General features: G+C 44.7%; 1 protein-coding gene across 1 annotated transcript in view; it reads right to left on the reverse strand.

The window, feature by feature from the left end:
• Ttc27 (tetratricopeptide repeat domain 27) overlaps positions 1 to 17,121 on the reverse strand; it is a 144,343-nt gene that overhangs the window by 46,207 nt on the left and 81,015 nt on the right. The window contains exon 13 of the mRNA XM_032908915.1: positions 12,682 to 12,909. Within this exon, the coding sequence (XP_032764806.1) occupies positions 12,682 to 12,909 (228 nt within the window). The remainder of the gene's footprint in view (positions 1 to 12,681; positions 12,910 to 17,121) is intronic.

Genomic DNA, 17,121 nt, shown 5'->3' on the forward strand with positions numbered 1-17,121 from the left:
TCCTTCTTCCTAAGGAAGGCAGGGGGGTATCTCCACATGAATAAACGCGGTTCACACTTTTTGCTAAGTCCCTTCAGGACCAACTGGTTGGCATCTGTGTGTCACATGAGCTGAAGGTTAACATAATCCAGCCCTAAAGGCACACCCAATATCCATTCTGTGCCTTCTTCCTGACCTCTGTCCCATGGCACAAAGGGAAACAAGCTGCTGAATGTAGGTCAACAGACAGAAGATGCCCTTAGGCCAAATCAAGACCACTGCAACCACTGTCTGGTAGCGCTTTCCCCAGGAGACGCTTCAATGTTCACTTCTTAAATATGTGCACTGACATACTTAGACCTTATATTCTCCTCACTGTCTCCCTAGGGGGATAGTTTCCTCCATTTTTCTTTTACAGTTGTTTGATGCTGCTTCATTTCTGGTTTGGATGTTTACAGTTATTCTGTTATTTGCCCACTCTTTCTTGAAAACTTACAGTGCATAGGTCATGCGTCTGAGTCCCTCCTAGAGGTTAATCTTCCTGTTGGCTTCAGACACATACAACAGTGATTTCCTCCATTACTCATGCAGAGCAATAGGCAGGAGAGACAGAGCTGGCTGCACCAGAACTGAGCCAGCCCCACGCACATGCTGGCTGTGTTTTTCCCAGCAGTGGAGTAGTGCACAGACCACCATATGCAAGCACACAACAGGCGGCCTGTGCTGTGCTCCTTGGGGTCCTAGAACTCAGCATCAGGTATCAGGCAGTGGCTTTGCCTTCCCCACTGTACTTAGTCTCAGTTACAGCCCAGATGCTATCACAGGGCTCAAGTCTCTTGGCAGTTGTAAAGTTAAGCCTTAGGAGTCTTTTTCTTTCTTTCCTTCCTTTTTCTTTTTTCTTTCTTTCTTTCTTTCTTTCTTTCTTTCTTTCTTTCTTTCTTTCTTTCAGTTGCTTTTAAACTGCTTACGAATATGAGAAAGGAAAAAAGAAAGAAAGAGACTTTTCTGTACATATTATTCACATATGTCCATCCTGTCGCTCTTTGGAAAGGGAGAACCACCCTCCTTGAATTTTCTACAAGTAATACAAATTTACGACAGAAATTATGGCATCACATTTCAAATGGAGATATTTTATCCTTTCGAAACCTAAAATGAGTCAGGCACAGTGCCACATGCCATAAACCCAGTGTTGGGGAGGCTGAGGCAGAAAAATGACAAATTCAAAGCCAACCTAGCCTACCTAGTAAGATCCTGCCTCAAAACAAAAACCACCAGAGCGACAGACAACATTTGCCCTGTACACAAAGGGTCAGTGTGGCCCCAGCCTTGGACGCACCACGATACGAAGGTCTGGCTGGCAGGGAGAGCTCTAGAGATGCACCAGGCATCATATGCCAGACGACTCCCGAAAATCAGTCTTACAACTGTATTTTGCTTCTCCAATAGCCCAGTGACTCTTCACTAAAGGGAAACGATTTCTGTGCTAACGGATTAAGGTATTCAGGACTCTCTGGAACTTGGCCTTGGCCAATATGGCATTGTGTCCTCCATGATCTCCTCCAGAGGCAAAGCTGAGAAGTTGAGCTCTGGAGCGAGGGCAAATGAGCAGGTTGATGTCAGCTCGCGTCCTCACGCACGACGGGAGCTGGCACAAACTAACGCCGCTATCTCTTCATCTATAAAGTGAGGGAAAACATCAAGAACCTTGCTATTGTGCTGCTGGCTAAGAATACCCACAGAGCACTTATAAATCAGTCCCTGAAGCCTGGTCATATGCAATACTCCTTGCTGTGTCACTATTAGGACAGAATAAATCAAAACTCTACAGTCACCAAGAATCTTTGCTGTCTAAATGACTGGTGTTTACACATGCGGAATATATTATTCCCAGAATCCACGTTCCCAGTTTCACTTCCATCCAAATCTAACCCTCTTTAATCCACATCAAAACTCACCTCTCCATCAGGTCTTTTCTGACCATTGCCACCTCGTTCACCTCTTGGCAGCAAAACCACGTTGCCCATTTATTCTACCACTGGCTACAGGGGACTCACGCCTCTTTCTCTTCCCATTCAACACACATAAAACAAAGGATTGCAAGTCTGCATCTTAACATAATCATTCGTATCTCTCAATACTGCTAAATGGTCCAAAGGAATCCACATTACACATTCGCTTAGGTCATCAGCGCTTTAACAAGCTGCAGTCTCAGGAAAGCACTATTCCTTGTTGCGAGCCAATATTTCATCTCTTCTCATCTCTCTGTTTCCTAGTGGCTGCCCCTCTACCACTCAGCACGGCCACTGGCTTCACTCCACCTCTGCCCACCAGAATATTTCATTTCTGCTGGCGTCTAGTATCTCCTTACTTAACTGCCTGTTCCAGTTCAGCACTCCATTTGAGCATCTATCTACTTAGTAAGCAGTTTATTGTGGTAATCTGCTGCCTCACCCACCACTCACTCTTCAGGCCTCAGAGTCTGATGGCCACCAGTGGGCTTCAAAGTCAGGGACCTGTTCTCGGCTCTCTCTCTATGAATGTCATGGCACCTGGCATCACTCCCTGAGGTTTTAACTTCTATGATCCCTCCCCTTAGCTTGATTCCCCTCTGGCCAATGTGCTGTGCTGAACCTAGTATGTTCCATTCAATTTGCACTTCTGATAGTGTCCTTCCTCTACCTTCCTCCAGTCCCTGGAGATGCCCAGGGTACAGGAGTCTGTCTAATATTCTCAGCTGGTAAAATGTTCTCTAAGAAACAGTTACTATTGTAGTTCCAGCTCACATCAGAGGAACAGCATCTGCGTGCTCCACTCTGCCTCACAATGGCTCTTCACCCAGGCTTCTAGCTCTAAGGGACCATCAGTTTTCTTTGTTTTAACACAGCACCATCATCTCGTACTCAACATCCAAAACCATAATCACCTCTCCTGCAAAAAGGCATGTTCCCTTCTTCCTGAACGTCCTATGGCTAATTTAAGAGGTATCTGGGTCTGAAGATGTTGCCAAGTGGATAATGTATAGTTAGCATGTGCCAGCACCTGGGCTCAATCTCCTATACTACACACACACACACACACACACACACACACATACACACGCATGCACGCATGCACGCACGCATGCACGCACGGCATCTGGCATCCACACTAATCCCATCGAGCCAAGGGTACTCTCAGAAAATTTTCTTTTGTAGCAAACTTCATCCTATTCCTGCTCATGCTTACAGCTAAAGTCACGGTGCTCACCTATGACATTCATTCTTAGCAACTATCAGCAATACCAGTCATTTACACAAAATCACAATAGTCCCCTGTCCAGTTAGATAACCCTAAAGCAGGGCCTTAAGTGGGTCACAAACTGGTTCTCCCTTTATTATTTTCCAGCACAAACTCTTCGCTCTCTGCTCATAGGTTGGCACGGCACAATGCATGTCACATCTGCATGTGCTATATGGCAGGCATGAGAGACTGTTTAGTCACATGACTACATAACATCCTGTCCAAACAACAGCCCCTTCAGAAACACAGAGAATACTAAAACAATTTAAAATAGGTGACTTTAAAAAGCGCATCTATTAACTGATTAGCAACTGTTGACTTAGCCATGTTGGGGGATTTAAAGACCACTGTATTTAAAAACCCCAAATCAAAAATGTATCAGGTATGTTGGTTCAAGTATAATTACCAAGTACAATCCCAGGACTCAGGGCAACTGTGACTGCTGGGCCATTTTGGGCTACAAAGTGAGTCAGTATCTCAAATACCACTTATTAGCAAGAACACAGAAGCCCCTACCAGGGAAGCATAAAGCAAAACTGCATCTTATTTGTGTAGTATGTGTCCTCCAAACAGGTAGCTTCGTTGTCAATGTCTGCTTAGCATACATGAATTTATAGCAGCATTTAGAAATGCTAGACGTGCCCCATGACAGATGGAATTTTATTCAGAATTTTAATACCTTTTATCCAGAATGCATTAATAGATCAAAAAGGTAAGTTTTCCAAGAAATTAGTCTATTAAAACTAATTTTGCTCATTTTCATTTGCTCTACATAAAAAGTAAAATTTTAAAGAATGACAAGAAAGAAAAAAATATTCACCTCAAAGCTTCACGTTACATTTGGATATAGCCTTCCTTTCTTCCTAAGATTTATTTTTATGTTTTAGGTTCTGTGTATGTGTATCTGAGTATAGGTTTATCACATGCAGGTGCTGCTGGAAGCCAGAAGAGGGCGCTAATCTGAGGGCGCTGGAGCTACAGGCAGTTGTGAGCTTGTCTGTTATTGTAAAAATATAAAAAATAAAAGTCTTTTGTCCCCCACTAGGTCCGGCACCGCGGTGCCCCAAGATAGCTGCTGGATATCTTAATTCTCAGTCAGCAAAGTGTCTCACCCACTCTGCTCCATCCCATATCACACTGCCGAAGGCCTCTCTCCGAGCCTGGCAGCAATCTCTCTACCTATCTCATTCCCAAGTCAGGTTTCCATGCCAGAAACACACATCCCAACTCTGTGGCGGCCCAGATCAGCTGTCCCACACTCCATTACACTTAAATCTACACATGAAAGAACACATAATAACCTCTGGCCCAATTGATAAGATATAATTGCCCACCTAAACATACAAAGCCCAGTACCATCCATCCCTTAAGAACATTTGTAACAACCTGTGAAGGTGCAGCGTGGAATCTTATCGTCACCTACCATATTGTCCTGCCACCACTTCTCTCCCTCTCCCTCCTGTCTCTTCCTCCTTTCCATTCCAGTCTCCTCCTCTTCCTTCAAACTTTTCTCCCGCCCATCCTTCCTTCTTGTCCAATGACAGGCCTCCTTCTATCTTGTATCTGCCTCACCTGTGACATCATCCCACAGTCTGTTAATTCTTACATACTGAAACCAAACACTCCCTGGATGGGCCACCTAAATAGCAAGCATACACTGGAACAGCCAATATGAACTCTGGGACCCATGCCTTTCCTCAAGCTCTCTCCAGCTACGAAACCAGCTCCCTCTAAACATTCTTGCACTCCTCATCCCTCATTCAACAACTGCCTCCCCTCACATCAGCACTATGCCTCCCCTTCCCCATCCGGCAGGGGAACTACTCCCTCTCCAGTCCTCTTGATTATGAGTCTCAAGTCCTTATTACAGTGACATCGCATGACCTTACAAAGGGGAAGTATCTGCTAACCAAGGAGAGGACTTAAGGAGAAAAGAAGCTTTTTAAAAGAGAGAGGAACAGAAAAGGAAAAACATGTGTTGTGCCAGGTTGGAACACTTGACAGGAATAAACATTTTCCTTTCTCCGTGCTACATGAACTGGTTTGGTATCTAAGCAATTCACTTTTACCTTTTGCATAAAAGTCAGGACAAGGGGAAGAATGACTAACAGAAATAAGAACTCAAGCTTTACACAGGTCCATGTGTCAACAGATCCCACCTTAGAGATTTGGGTAGATTTCTCCCCTGCTCTCCTCAGCTTTTAGTACTCAAGTCCCTGAAGCCCAAGATTAAATTTTACCAGTTTCTTGAGTGTCATGGGGTAAAAAACGGGTGGGTATGAGTGGGTGGTAGTTAGCAATTTCGAAAGCACGAATGTAAGTGGTATGTGTCTTCTGGCTCTCTGAGAAATGCACCACAAACAGTATGTTAATGTTGCAGCCCATCCCTTGACACAAAGCCAAACAGTGCTGCTTTTACATCGATGCTCTGCAAATGCCTCTCTCCGTTCACCTAGATCTCACATTAAAACTAATCTTTTGGACGACATTTTTTTTTAATTCTAGCCTTTTTCTTGTGGCACTTAAAGAGACAGCACAGGGTAATGACAGCTCTTTCTTCAGAGACATCCAATTTGGATCACAAGTTACTACGTCTACAGTGTTTGAGTTATAGCTTGTAGCAGTTGTACACACTGGAGCCCCAAATGCCTGTGTATTTTGGCATTTCTTTCAGTCTGCCTGAATTGAAGACACATGGCAGGCTGCAAAGTATCCTCACATAATATCTGTCTATATTGTGACTCTGCTTTGAGCAAACTGTCACTTCTTTGTCTCAGTAATTAGTTCTAAATTGTATAACAAAGCCATCAAGCCTGTCAAGTCTTCCCCCAGTCATTCTTTTGTTCCAGTGTCCCTCCTGCAAAACAGAGCTTGCTACCAGCTTCCTACCCAGGCTATCTAGTGTCCCCCTCCATAGCTGTGGGCACAAAATGATGGTTCTGAGTCCTCTGTCACACCTCATTCTTGCACTGAAGGCGAAGCATGGCATAAATCAACTTTAGTGGTTCCTAACAACTGAACAAAAATGTCAGAGTAGCCTCACGTGTAAGATATTTGATAGCCTGGGTTCGATCTAGCAGTCCCATTGTAAAGGCCCTATTTTCTCTGCTCTGAGAGACCAGCCTGTTTACCAGCGCCTCCATCCCTTCAGCACACAGCTCAGCTTTTGTTCCCAAAGCTCTGCAGTCTAACTAACCCTCCCTACCCTATCAATACGACTGTCTCTCAAAGCTGAGCCCATTCCATTCTCCTGTCTGTGAGAGGAGGAAAGACTGATCTAACCACAGAGTTACTGACGTAACAAACCAGAAAAGCTACTACAGACAGCTATGCTGTGTGCTGGGATATTTCACCGTGGGATTTTGTTCCCCAATACCTCTGGTATCTCTTCTTGCACAAGCCAATAGCAGATGCCCTCACTTCCCCACTATGAAAGTCAAAATTACGTCCAGAAGTTGTATAATCACATGAAGTAAGAATCACTGAGTTGGTACAGCTGCCAATGAAAACCACTCCAAAACTAGACGTAAAGCATCTCTGCTGCCCATGACCTTCAGCAGACACTGTATGTGAATGTCTCTCTCTTCCCCAGCCTGCTACTTGTCACCAGCTTTGGAGGATACCATATGTTATTCTCATTACAACACACACACACACTCTCTCTCTCTCTCTCTCTCTCTCTCTCTCTCTCTCTCTCTCTCTCTCTCTCTCTCTCTCTCTCTCTCCTACTTTAAATTTTGCTTGCAGAATACTCTAATGACACTTGACTCTTTGAAAGCATTACATCTTCCTCAGTGTAAAGGACTACCAGGTCTACCTTTTTCTCCACCCATTTTCACATCATTTCAGCACTATCCATAACAGTTAAGATGTGGGAGCAACCCACATCTCCACCCGATGAGCAGGCAATCAGAATGGGGCTCAACGGGATATTATCCAGCCTTGTAAGGAAAAAGTTCACACAGGTATTGTAGCATGGATGAGTCCTGAGGATACTACACTAAGTGAAATGAAGTAGTCATCAAAGAAGAATATGGAGGGCTGGAAAGATAGCTCAGAGGTTAAGAGCACTGGCTGGTCCAGGGGATGACCAGGATTAGGTTCCCAGTACCTACAGGGTATCTCACAAATGTGACCCCAGTTCCATAGGATCCACTGTCCTCTCCTGGCCTCTGCGGGCACTACACACATGGTGTGTATACTTACACACATGTAAGTCAAGTACTCGTACATGTAAGGAAATAGAAGAATACTGTATGGTCTGCATTTATGAAGTAAGTAGACGTGGAAAACAGTGGCTGCCAGAGGTTTAGAGAGGGGAAATGAGGACTCGCCTAACAGATTTAGTTTGAGTTTCACAGATGAAACCACTGTGGAACCAGGTGCCCAACAGTGTGAAGCTACTTCCTATTACTGAACTGCATGCTCAGAAATGATGAATTACAAGTTACATATGTATTCCTTAACCTCAACTACGGACAAAACCTGTTGGCTCCACATCCAATCATCTGAACTTCAATGCCAGCAGTATCCCCAAAGAGCTGCCTGGCTTCTGGTAGCCATGAAAATAACAGTAGCAAACCTTAACTCAGGGGGACCCAACCAGCAGCCCATGAGCTGTATGGGCTCCAGGACAGCTAGAAAGGTGGCACAATACAAAGATGAGACGCTTACTTAAAACACTGTGATTTTTGTGTGTTTGGATTACCCAGTTCTTGAGTGGGAACTTTGTAGCTCACCAACTTGCACTGCAGCAGGACATGAAGCAAGTGTAAGCACGCCCTTCCTCATTGGGTGGATGGCGACACTCACGCCACATATACGGCTCCACTTGCCATCGGTACCAACGACCCATGATGCCACTGAGGAGATGGCTTCTTTAGTGCCATTTAAAGACACAGCTAAAGAAATGTATACAAAGCAGTAAAAAGAATTATGTTACAGTGATTTTCTTTGTCCACTCGCAGTGTGTATGGTGAGGCTGCTCTGGTGTTGATATGCATTCAAATGCTAAATTCTGTGCCTCAAGATCTGGTTGCCCCAAGACACGCAAATTCTCACATATACCAGCTTTTGTTGTGCAAACCTTGCTCCCCAACTCTATTGGTCAATAAAAGGCTAAAGTCTGTGGTTGGGCAGTAGAAAGAGGAAGGCAGGATTGCCAGGGAAGGAGAAAGAAACTCTAGAAAAAATGAGGAGAGAGACATGACTATGGGTCTGGAAGGTATAGCTAGTCACGTGGCTGGAAGGGGTAGACGGTCAGGTTAACTCAGATGACCTGGTTGAGTCTGCCCAGCTAAGGCCTAAGCTTTGAAATATTAAAAGGTCTCCTTGGGAACTAGCTGGTTAAGGAATAACTGCAGCCATATTAATTTCCAGCATTAATTGTTAACTACAGAAAATTTAAATCACATTACAGTATCTTGGGGTGCTTTGGAGACGGTAGGTAAAAACCAAGGTTTCATAAAATCAAAGGAAGATGACACAATCACTGCTCAAAACTCAAGTTCAGTGACGTCACACTGCACAGTGCATCAAGAAAACATAGTCAAAAATATTAAAAATGGGAAGAGAAAGTGGGAAAGAGCCTCCAACAGATCGGCACAGGGAAAAATTTCCTGAACAGAACACCAATGGCTTATGCTGTAAGATTAGGAATTGACAAATGGGATCTCATAAAACTGCAAAGCTTCTGTAAGGCAAAGGACACTGTTGTTAGGACAAAACAGCAACCAACAGATTGGGAAAAGATCTTTACCAATCCTACATCCAATAGAGAGCTAAGATCCAAAATATACAAAGAACTCAAGAAGTTAGACTCCAGAGAATCAAATAACCCTATTAAAAAATGGGGTACAGATCTAAACAAAGAATTCTCAACTGAGGAATATAGAATGGCTGAGAAACACCTAAAGAAATGTTCAACATCCTTAGTCATAAGGGAAATGCAAATCAAAACAACCCTGAGATTCCACCTCACACCAGTCAGAATGGCTAAGATCAAAAACTCAGGTGACAGCAGATGCTGGTGAGGATGTGGAGAAAGAGGAACACTCCTCCATTGTTGGTGGGATTGCAGACTGGTACACCCATTCTGGAAATCAGTCTGGAGGTTCCTCAGAAAATTGGACATAGTGCTACCTGAGGACCCAGCTATACCTCCCCTGGGCATATACCCAAAGATGCTCCAACATATAACAAAGACACATGTTATGTGTCCACTATGTTCATAGAAGCCTTATTTATAATAGCCAGAAGCTGGAAAGAACCCAGATGCCCTTCAACAGAGGAATGGATACAGAAAATGTGGTACATCTACATAATGGAGTACTATTCAGCTACTAAAAACAATGACTTCATGAAATTCTTAGGCAAATGGGTGGAACTAGAAAATATCATCCTGAGTGAGGTAACCCAATCACAAAAGAACACACATGATATGTACTCACTGATGAGTGGGTATTAGCCCAATAGCTCGGAATACCCAAGATACAATTCACAGACCACATGAAGCTCGCGAAGGAAGACCAAAGTGTGGATACTTTAGTCCTTCTTAGAAGGGAGAATAAAATACTCACAGGAGGAAATATGGAGACAAAGTGTGGAGCAGAGACTGAAGGAAAGGCAATCCAGAGACCCCCACACCTGGGGATCCATACCCACATATAGTCACCAAACACAGACACTATTGGGGATGCCGAGAATTGCATGTTGACAGGAGTCTGATGTAGCTGTCTCCTAAGAGGCTCTGCCAGAGCATGACAAATACAGAGGCGGATGCTTGCAGCCAACCACTGGACTGAGAATAGGGTCCCCAACGGGAAGTTAGTGAAAGGACTGAAGGAGCAGAAGAGGTTTGCAACCCCATAGAAAGAACTACAATATCAACCAACCAGACACCCCAGAGCTCCCAGGGACTAAACCACGAACCAAAGAGTAGACATGGAGCAATCCATGGCTCAATCAGCATATGTATCAGAGGATGGCCTTGTCGGGCATCAGTGGGTAGGGAGGTCTTCGGTCCTGTGAAGGCTCGATGCCCCAGTATAGGGGAATGCCAGGGCAGGGAGGCGGGAGAGAGTAGGTGGAGGAGCACCCTCATGGAGGCAGGGCATAGGGTATGGGATGGGGGGTTTTCAGAGGGGAAACTGGGAAAGGGGATAACAGCTGAAATGTAAATAAAGAAAATATCCAGTAAAAAATATTAAAAATGGGGACATCACACAAATTGTCAAGACTGAATTTCCTAAGGGGCTAGATATTAAATCATCATCATTTACAGGAATTCCTAAAAACTGTTCAGGCTGTTTGTTAAGAAGGAGGAGAATAGAGGAAGGGAGGGAGAGGAGAGGAGGAGGGGAGGAGGGAGGGAGGGAGGGAGGGAAAGGAGTCTAGGCTATCTGACTCCAGTGACATCACTACTTTTCAGGAGTAAGAAGGTGAAGCCAAGGGCCAACGTCAGTAAGACTTTATGATTTTCAACACTCCGTCATGTTGCTTGTAGTTATCACACAGCAGTTGTGCCAAGACTTGAAGACAAAATCTGGCTTATAGATTTAGCACTTTTAATGGATTTAACCACTCACTTAAAAGAGTTACACATATTTCTTTGAGGTAAAAACCAATGTGTAAGCTGCAATTATGGCAAACTTAGATTAAGGCAAACAATTTTATGCATCTTGACACTGGCTAAGTATTGTCCTATGAACAAAATATGTAGGTTTGCTTCTCAATGTGACAGAGTTTAGAAACAGATTCCAGGATTTGCATGAGGACAGTGCTTTGGTGTACTCATGACTCCCCTTCAACTGACATACTTATGCTGCCTGCCAACTGACAAGTGGATGCATAAAGCTGCAATCTAACATTTGATCTAAAGCAAACTGGGATCACTTGTCTTTCCCAGACTTCCTGGGTCCCATCTTCACAGATAAACGTCCTGCACTACCCATGCCTTCGCTCCCCGCTAACACCTAGATTTGTGAGCAACTGGTTTACATTTTTTTTACATGTATTATTTCATGTGTATGAGTCTTTGCCTGCATGTATGTATGTTTACCATGTGTGCCTGGTGCCTGAGGAGATCAGAAGAAGGTGCCAGAACCCCTGGAACTGGAGTTACAGATGCTTGCTAGGAACCAAATTCCAGTCCCTGGCAAGAGTAAAGTGCTCCTAACCACTGAGCCAACTCTCCAGCCCATATGAACAACTATTTTCAACGAAGCTCACAGTAAAATCAGAATGGAGCTATCTGATGAGCGCTTTGAGAGCTCACTGAGAATCGCAGTGGCTTTTATTAAACTAGATACTCATGCATCCAGTTTTCAAATGCAATGTCAGGTAAAAAAGTCTTATGTTACTTTTACAACTATATATTTAAAAACGATGTGTTTTGTTACTGGATAGGTTCATTTTCTTTATTAGTGATCATACACTCAGGATCTGCTCAACAATCTTAAAAGACCCTCTGAAGGTTGACCACACGATCAGGATTACTATGTGAAGATCTTTTGCTTCTCTGAGTAGCAAATATCAAAGACTATACAGACGTTTTCTCATAAGCCTTCATTACTGCTTTTGGATTTAATGTGTGTCTAGGACAGTTCTTCACCATCTACTGTGACCCTGAGGAACCAAAGTGTTCGACACTAAGCAAGCTGACTTTTTTTCAGTGTAAAAGACACTTTGCAAGTCTACTATTTACACGCACCCTTCCTCTTTGCACCATTCTTTGTAACAGGCAAGGGGTGGAGGCAACCCAAGTTTCCACCAGAAGAATTATGTACGTGTGCAGGAGCCATGACTGGTGAATTGAAAAAGAAATTATAAAGTCTGACAGAGAAAGAAAAGACAGTCTCAAAATCATTTTACCAACTGAGTATCATTATGTACCAAGAAAGCTAATCTCCCCTTACAACCAGGTCCTCTCCTATAGACCTGTCATGGCTTTAGGGATCTAGATACCTTTTGCAGTAATTTTTCAAATCCTCTGAGGCTGTTTAAATGGAGCTGGAGGATGGCTCCATCAGAACAGAGCCCGAGCACAGCGGCCTGATTCCGACACCCAGTATGTACAAAAGCCCAAGTGTTAGCATGCATTTTCACTGCCAACACTGGGGACCAGACAGCAGGACCCTGAGGCTCACTGCAGTCAACACAGCCTACTAGTGAGCTCTGGATCAATGACACTGAGAGATCACCCCAGAAACCAAGGTGGACAGCTCCTGAGGGCTGGCACCTGTTGTCCTCTGCCCTACACGTGCACCTGCATACATACATACAGAAAACATATTTTAAATGTTTGTGTGTATAAAAGTCTAGATGTGTTCTCCTTATAAAATCAATGACCCATCCTACATGTTACTGTATTTATGAAAAGTAGACCCCAAGCCAAGAACTGAAGGCTTTATGAGGCCTTACCTGCATGGGATTAATCTTCACTGAGCGTTCAAAGCACTCCACACACTCCTGAAACTCCTTGTTCCGAAGATGGAGGAGAGCTTTGGACCGCTGGGCACGGGCACTGCGGTGTCGGGACAGCTCCCAGGCCTTGTCGTAGCAGGAGTGATCTTGCAGGACATCTCCAAGCAAGCAATATAAACTTGGTGTTTCCTTCTTCTCCAGTTCTTGCCTAAGAATTTCTTCTGCCTGTGAACAGCAACAAAAATAGCAAAATCACTTAATGGTGACTAGCTGCTATTTTTAGGATGTGTACTTTTATTTCATAGTCTGTGGATTTTTCAATGACTTGCTCATTTCATAACTCAAGAGCACAGGCTGCTGAGAAAGGCCCACGGGAAGACAGTTATGGCCCAAGTGAAAAGGAAGCAGGAGAGGCAGGAACTATTCAAAGGGCCCAGGAAGCCTGAAGGCCACCCACTCCACCACTCCACAGCATTTCCTGCTTCGCTTGCCCACTGCTGCTGTAAGAGAAGTGTCTTTACCTCACCTTGCCCCATGGCATGAAGACGGTTTTGTTTGTTTTTATGTGTTCTCTATTTAAGTTGTTAAAATTTTATTTAAAAGAGATATAATTTAAAAGCCACTGCTAAAAACCTACTGTTTAACTAAGCCACCTCTCACCTGCAGATGAAACTCCACTGAGAAGAGCCATCTCTCCCTCCTCCTCTGGGCAGCTGCTAAGCCCTGGTAAGTCTGCTGAAGTCACCATTGCTGTCAATAACAACTTCCTTGAATTCCTAATGTTCATTTCACTGAAAATAAGCTGAGGTGGGGGAGGGGAGTAATCTACCAAACCGACTCTCTCGCTGCCATCTGGAACACTCCACAGATACCTTGGGACAAGTGAACAACAGTCACACTCATGTTCTGCCTCTGTTAAGTATGGCCTCAGTCAGGACTTTTTGCTTTCATAAGGCTTGGTGATCACTGTAAGCATTCCCCAGCTAGCCTCACATGGGGTCTGTGACTAGGGCAAACAAAAGCCTTCACTTGCATGTGAGGTGTGCTGTGACTGGTCCATAAAAGTAGGTTGTGCACCCTCATTTAATGAGTGAGCCAAGAGGCTCTCTGTGTTGCCTGCTACACATACACACAAACACACATGCACATGCACACACACTCCCTCCAAAGGACTCTCTTTAGTGGTCCTTTCTGTCTTGCCTGCCTCTAGGACTGTGGGCAGGGCTGTTAACAAGAAGAAGAAAGTGCTCTGACAGGAGTGGTAGAGGACCACGGCAGCCGGCAGCCAGGCAGTGAGCAGGCTGAGCTACAAAAGCAGCATTGCAGTAACAAAGAGACAATGGAAGTAGAAAGGGCAGAGAAGGAGGTAGGAGCCAGGTTAGAAAGAGGCAGAAGAGAAAGAGCAGGCACTAGTCTCTGGGCAGGCTCAGGAAGTTGTCGGTCCTTTAGAACCAAGGATCTCAGAGTCCTAACTGTAAGTTCAAAAGGCCTGGGGCTGGAACTATCAAAGGCTAAGGACTCCTGGCTCTCTGGTCTATACTGAGCTGCAGAGCCAGGGGGCCTGATTCCCAAGGCTTTAGCTGGATCTGTTAACTCCAGCAGATCCAACTTCCTGCTGCCCACACCTGTCTACCTAATCATGGCTGCCACGTGTGCTGTGATATGACAGCTACTGAGACCAGCACGCCCAAACTTCTCCTTGTTTACCCATGATTCCCATCCAGGAGGGGAAGCTTGCTTGGTAACACCAACACCAGGCATATGTGGTTCCAGTCAGTCAGCTTAAAGGCCAACTTAAAGATCTCCGTCAATATAAGGCTTATGTGTAAGCATCATTCCTTGATGCCCATCATACATGGCTGCCTGATCATGTGACTCTGTGCTTATTACTACTAGGAACCCTCAACTCAGCTCGCCCACGTCTGCATCCTGTCCCGGATACATCAGCAATCTGAAGTCTGTACATTAGATTTAGCTTACGTTAGATGTATCTATAAGGTGTCTATGTTTTGTGACCTCTTTCAAATAAGGGATGCACATCTCAAGTGTCTTTTGGGTGCTGGCACTTTTGCATTTGTGACACAGTAATACAGACTGCCAGGTGTACTCTGGACATGGAATCAAAATAATGAAACAATTCCCAAGGGAAAAGAATCGTAAGTCCACGAAAGCCAAAACAAGTACAGTTTTATAATTCAATGTTTTAGAACACACGTTCCCTTTAAATATAAATATAGCGGCTTTTAATGTATCTGAGCAAAACTCTGTGACCCATAAAGACAGACATTTAACCAAAATGTCCTATGACAGCGCCACACCAGGAAGTTTACAGTGTGGTTCAAAGCATCTCTTGACAGGAAGGCAGTTAAACTTTGTACCACACCATTCCACAAATTCCAAAGCTGACTCACTTAAAATTCCTTTCTGTTCTATCCTGTTACAGAGGATTCTGTGGTCTGCAATACACGCCAGCCGCCACTCAGTACAGATGTGACTACATGCACCGTCTCCTGGAAACCTGGGGCTGAACCTTTCTGTTGAGTTGGAAGATGCCATGATTGTGAGGGGAACAAACACTGACAAGTCCATGACACACAATTCTGGAATTGCCTTCCTGGTGCCTTAGACGAAAGCACGTACAAGCTCAGGGCTCGGTATGCTGAGTGACAGGGCACCATGAAGGAACACAGTGAGAGACATGTTAGCTGCTTCCAGACCCACTCAGACAGCTGAAGGAAGGGAAGGAAGGAAACGGCCCTTGGTGTTTTCAGTCCTCAAGGTGGAGAACCAGGGGGTTTCTGATAATCTCAGAGGGCTTGCTGTCCTTGTGGCTGTCCGCCGGTGCCTCCTACCAGCTCAGGACTGCTGAAGCACAGCTAGGGTTGACTGAAGCATTACCTCCGTGTAAAGTTGGAGCGAGTCAAATATGTTTCACTATTCTCAATGGACTTTTAGCTACACATTGTTTTTGTCTTTTTATTCTTTAGCAAATGCTGTGGGTGGGTTTAGGACTATGGCAAAAATAACACTGAGTGACTTTCAAAGCTGGGGGCTTTTCCTGGACACTGGGTTGGAGCCCTGTGTTGCCTTGTAAGCAGTCCTGTTGTCTGTCCCTCAGCTGATTCATGAGGAGAAGCAGCCTAGAGAAGCCTTGAGATGAGGACAAGAATCCCTGCTGGCCTCATGCTATCCTAAGTATGGAGGACTTGTGTTGGTGGGAGTGTCCTAAGCCCCATGAAGTCCCTATTTCACCACCACCTAATTGTAACTTCTGAGAAAACCCAAAGCCAAGTCCAGCCCTCCCCAGAGATACAGGAGAAACAAACAATGCACAGGGGAGTTGAGGGGTTTAAGGCACTATGCTTCGGGCGCAGGGAATGCGGGAGAGTGAGCCACCAACGAGTCGCTCCATTGTGGCCAGAGAGCAGAAGAGGCCAATGGTCACAAAAGACCAGACTCAAGAACTTTTGGATTAGTCAAAGAACAGAACTCCCAACTTCTTCTGGCCCCACAGCAGCAGAGACAGCAGACCTCTCTATCCAGGATCAACATCACCTCATCGTAAGACTCATGCCTGCACCATACGTCCTATCGGTCACGGCCTCTAGACACATAAATTCACACATAGAAGACACTGAAAGATTTTAATTTATAGAGAGAAAATCTTGGGATCAAAAAGATTCTAGAGGTGTTAAACCAGAGACAAATGTGATCATAATTGAAATCAGGCTGAACTGTGATCCCCTAGAAGAGTTTGGATTCACAATGCTAACTCAAACAGCTGGGGACAGTTCTAAATAATGTGCTCAAGTACATGACGAAACTTGGACTCCAATGTGGCCAAAAAACTAAGCAGAGATACCAGAAATTCCTCACTTAATGTGGAGGAAGAAATCCAACACTCAGGATGGAGGGACTTGTTAATTTAGCACTTGGAACCTGCTCGCCCACTCCAATTTTGTCACCCAGAGAACCTAGGGGTTGTTCCCTCCATCCTGGCTTTGAGAAACGCAGTTTGCATGGGAGAAGAAGCATATTTGAAAAGGATTGTTATAAATATGCCATGTAATAAGGGAGCACTTCTGCCATCATGAGCTTCCGGATTTCAATGAAGAGGATGACACCCAAGGTGGCAGACACCTGCCATTGTACTGTGAGCCAAACGGGCATGATGATTTGCTCAGACGCAGCTGGCCAAAGTCATGCTAGAGCACTTGGGACTAGCATGGGTTATAAAGGGGTAGCTGACTGATCACAGCCCACGCAGGCAGGCAGCCAATCAGGGTCAATCTTGGTCTATGTACCGTTTCAAGAGTGTAAATGTCTGAGTCTATTCTAAGATGCCAACTCTCATCCAGTTCCTATCCCTGAATATCTTCAAAGACTCAGTCTCTTAAACACAATTAAGAGGACAAATGCCACTTTGAAAGGACCGTA

Source organism: Rattus rattus, chromosome 7 (genome assembly GCF_011064425.1).
Source record: "Rattus rattus isolate New Zealand chromosome 7, Rrattus_CSIRO_v1, whole genome shotgun sequence".
NCBI lineage: Eukaryota > Metazoa > Chordata > Mammalia > Rodentia > Muridae > Rattus > Rattus rattus.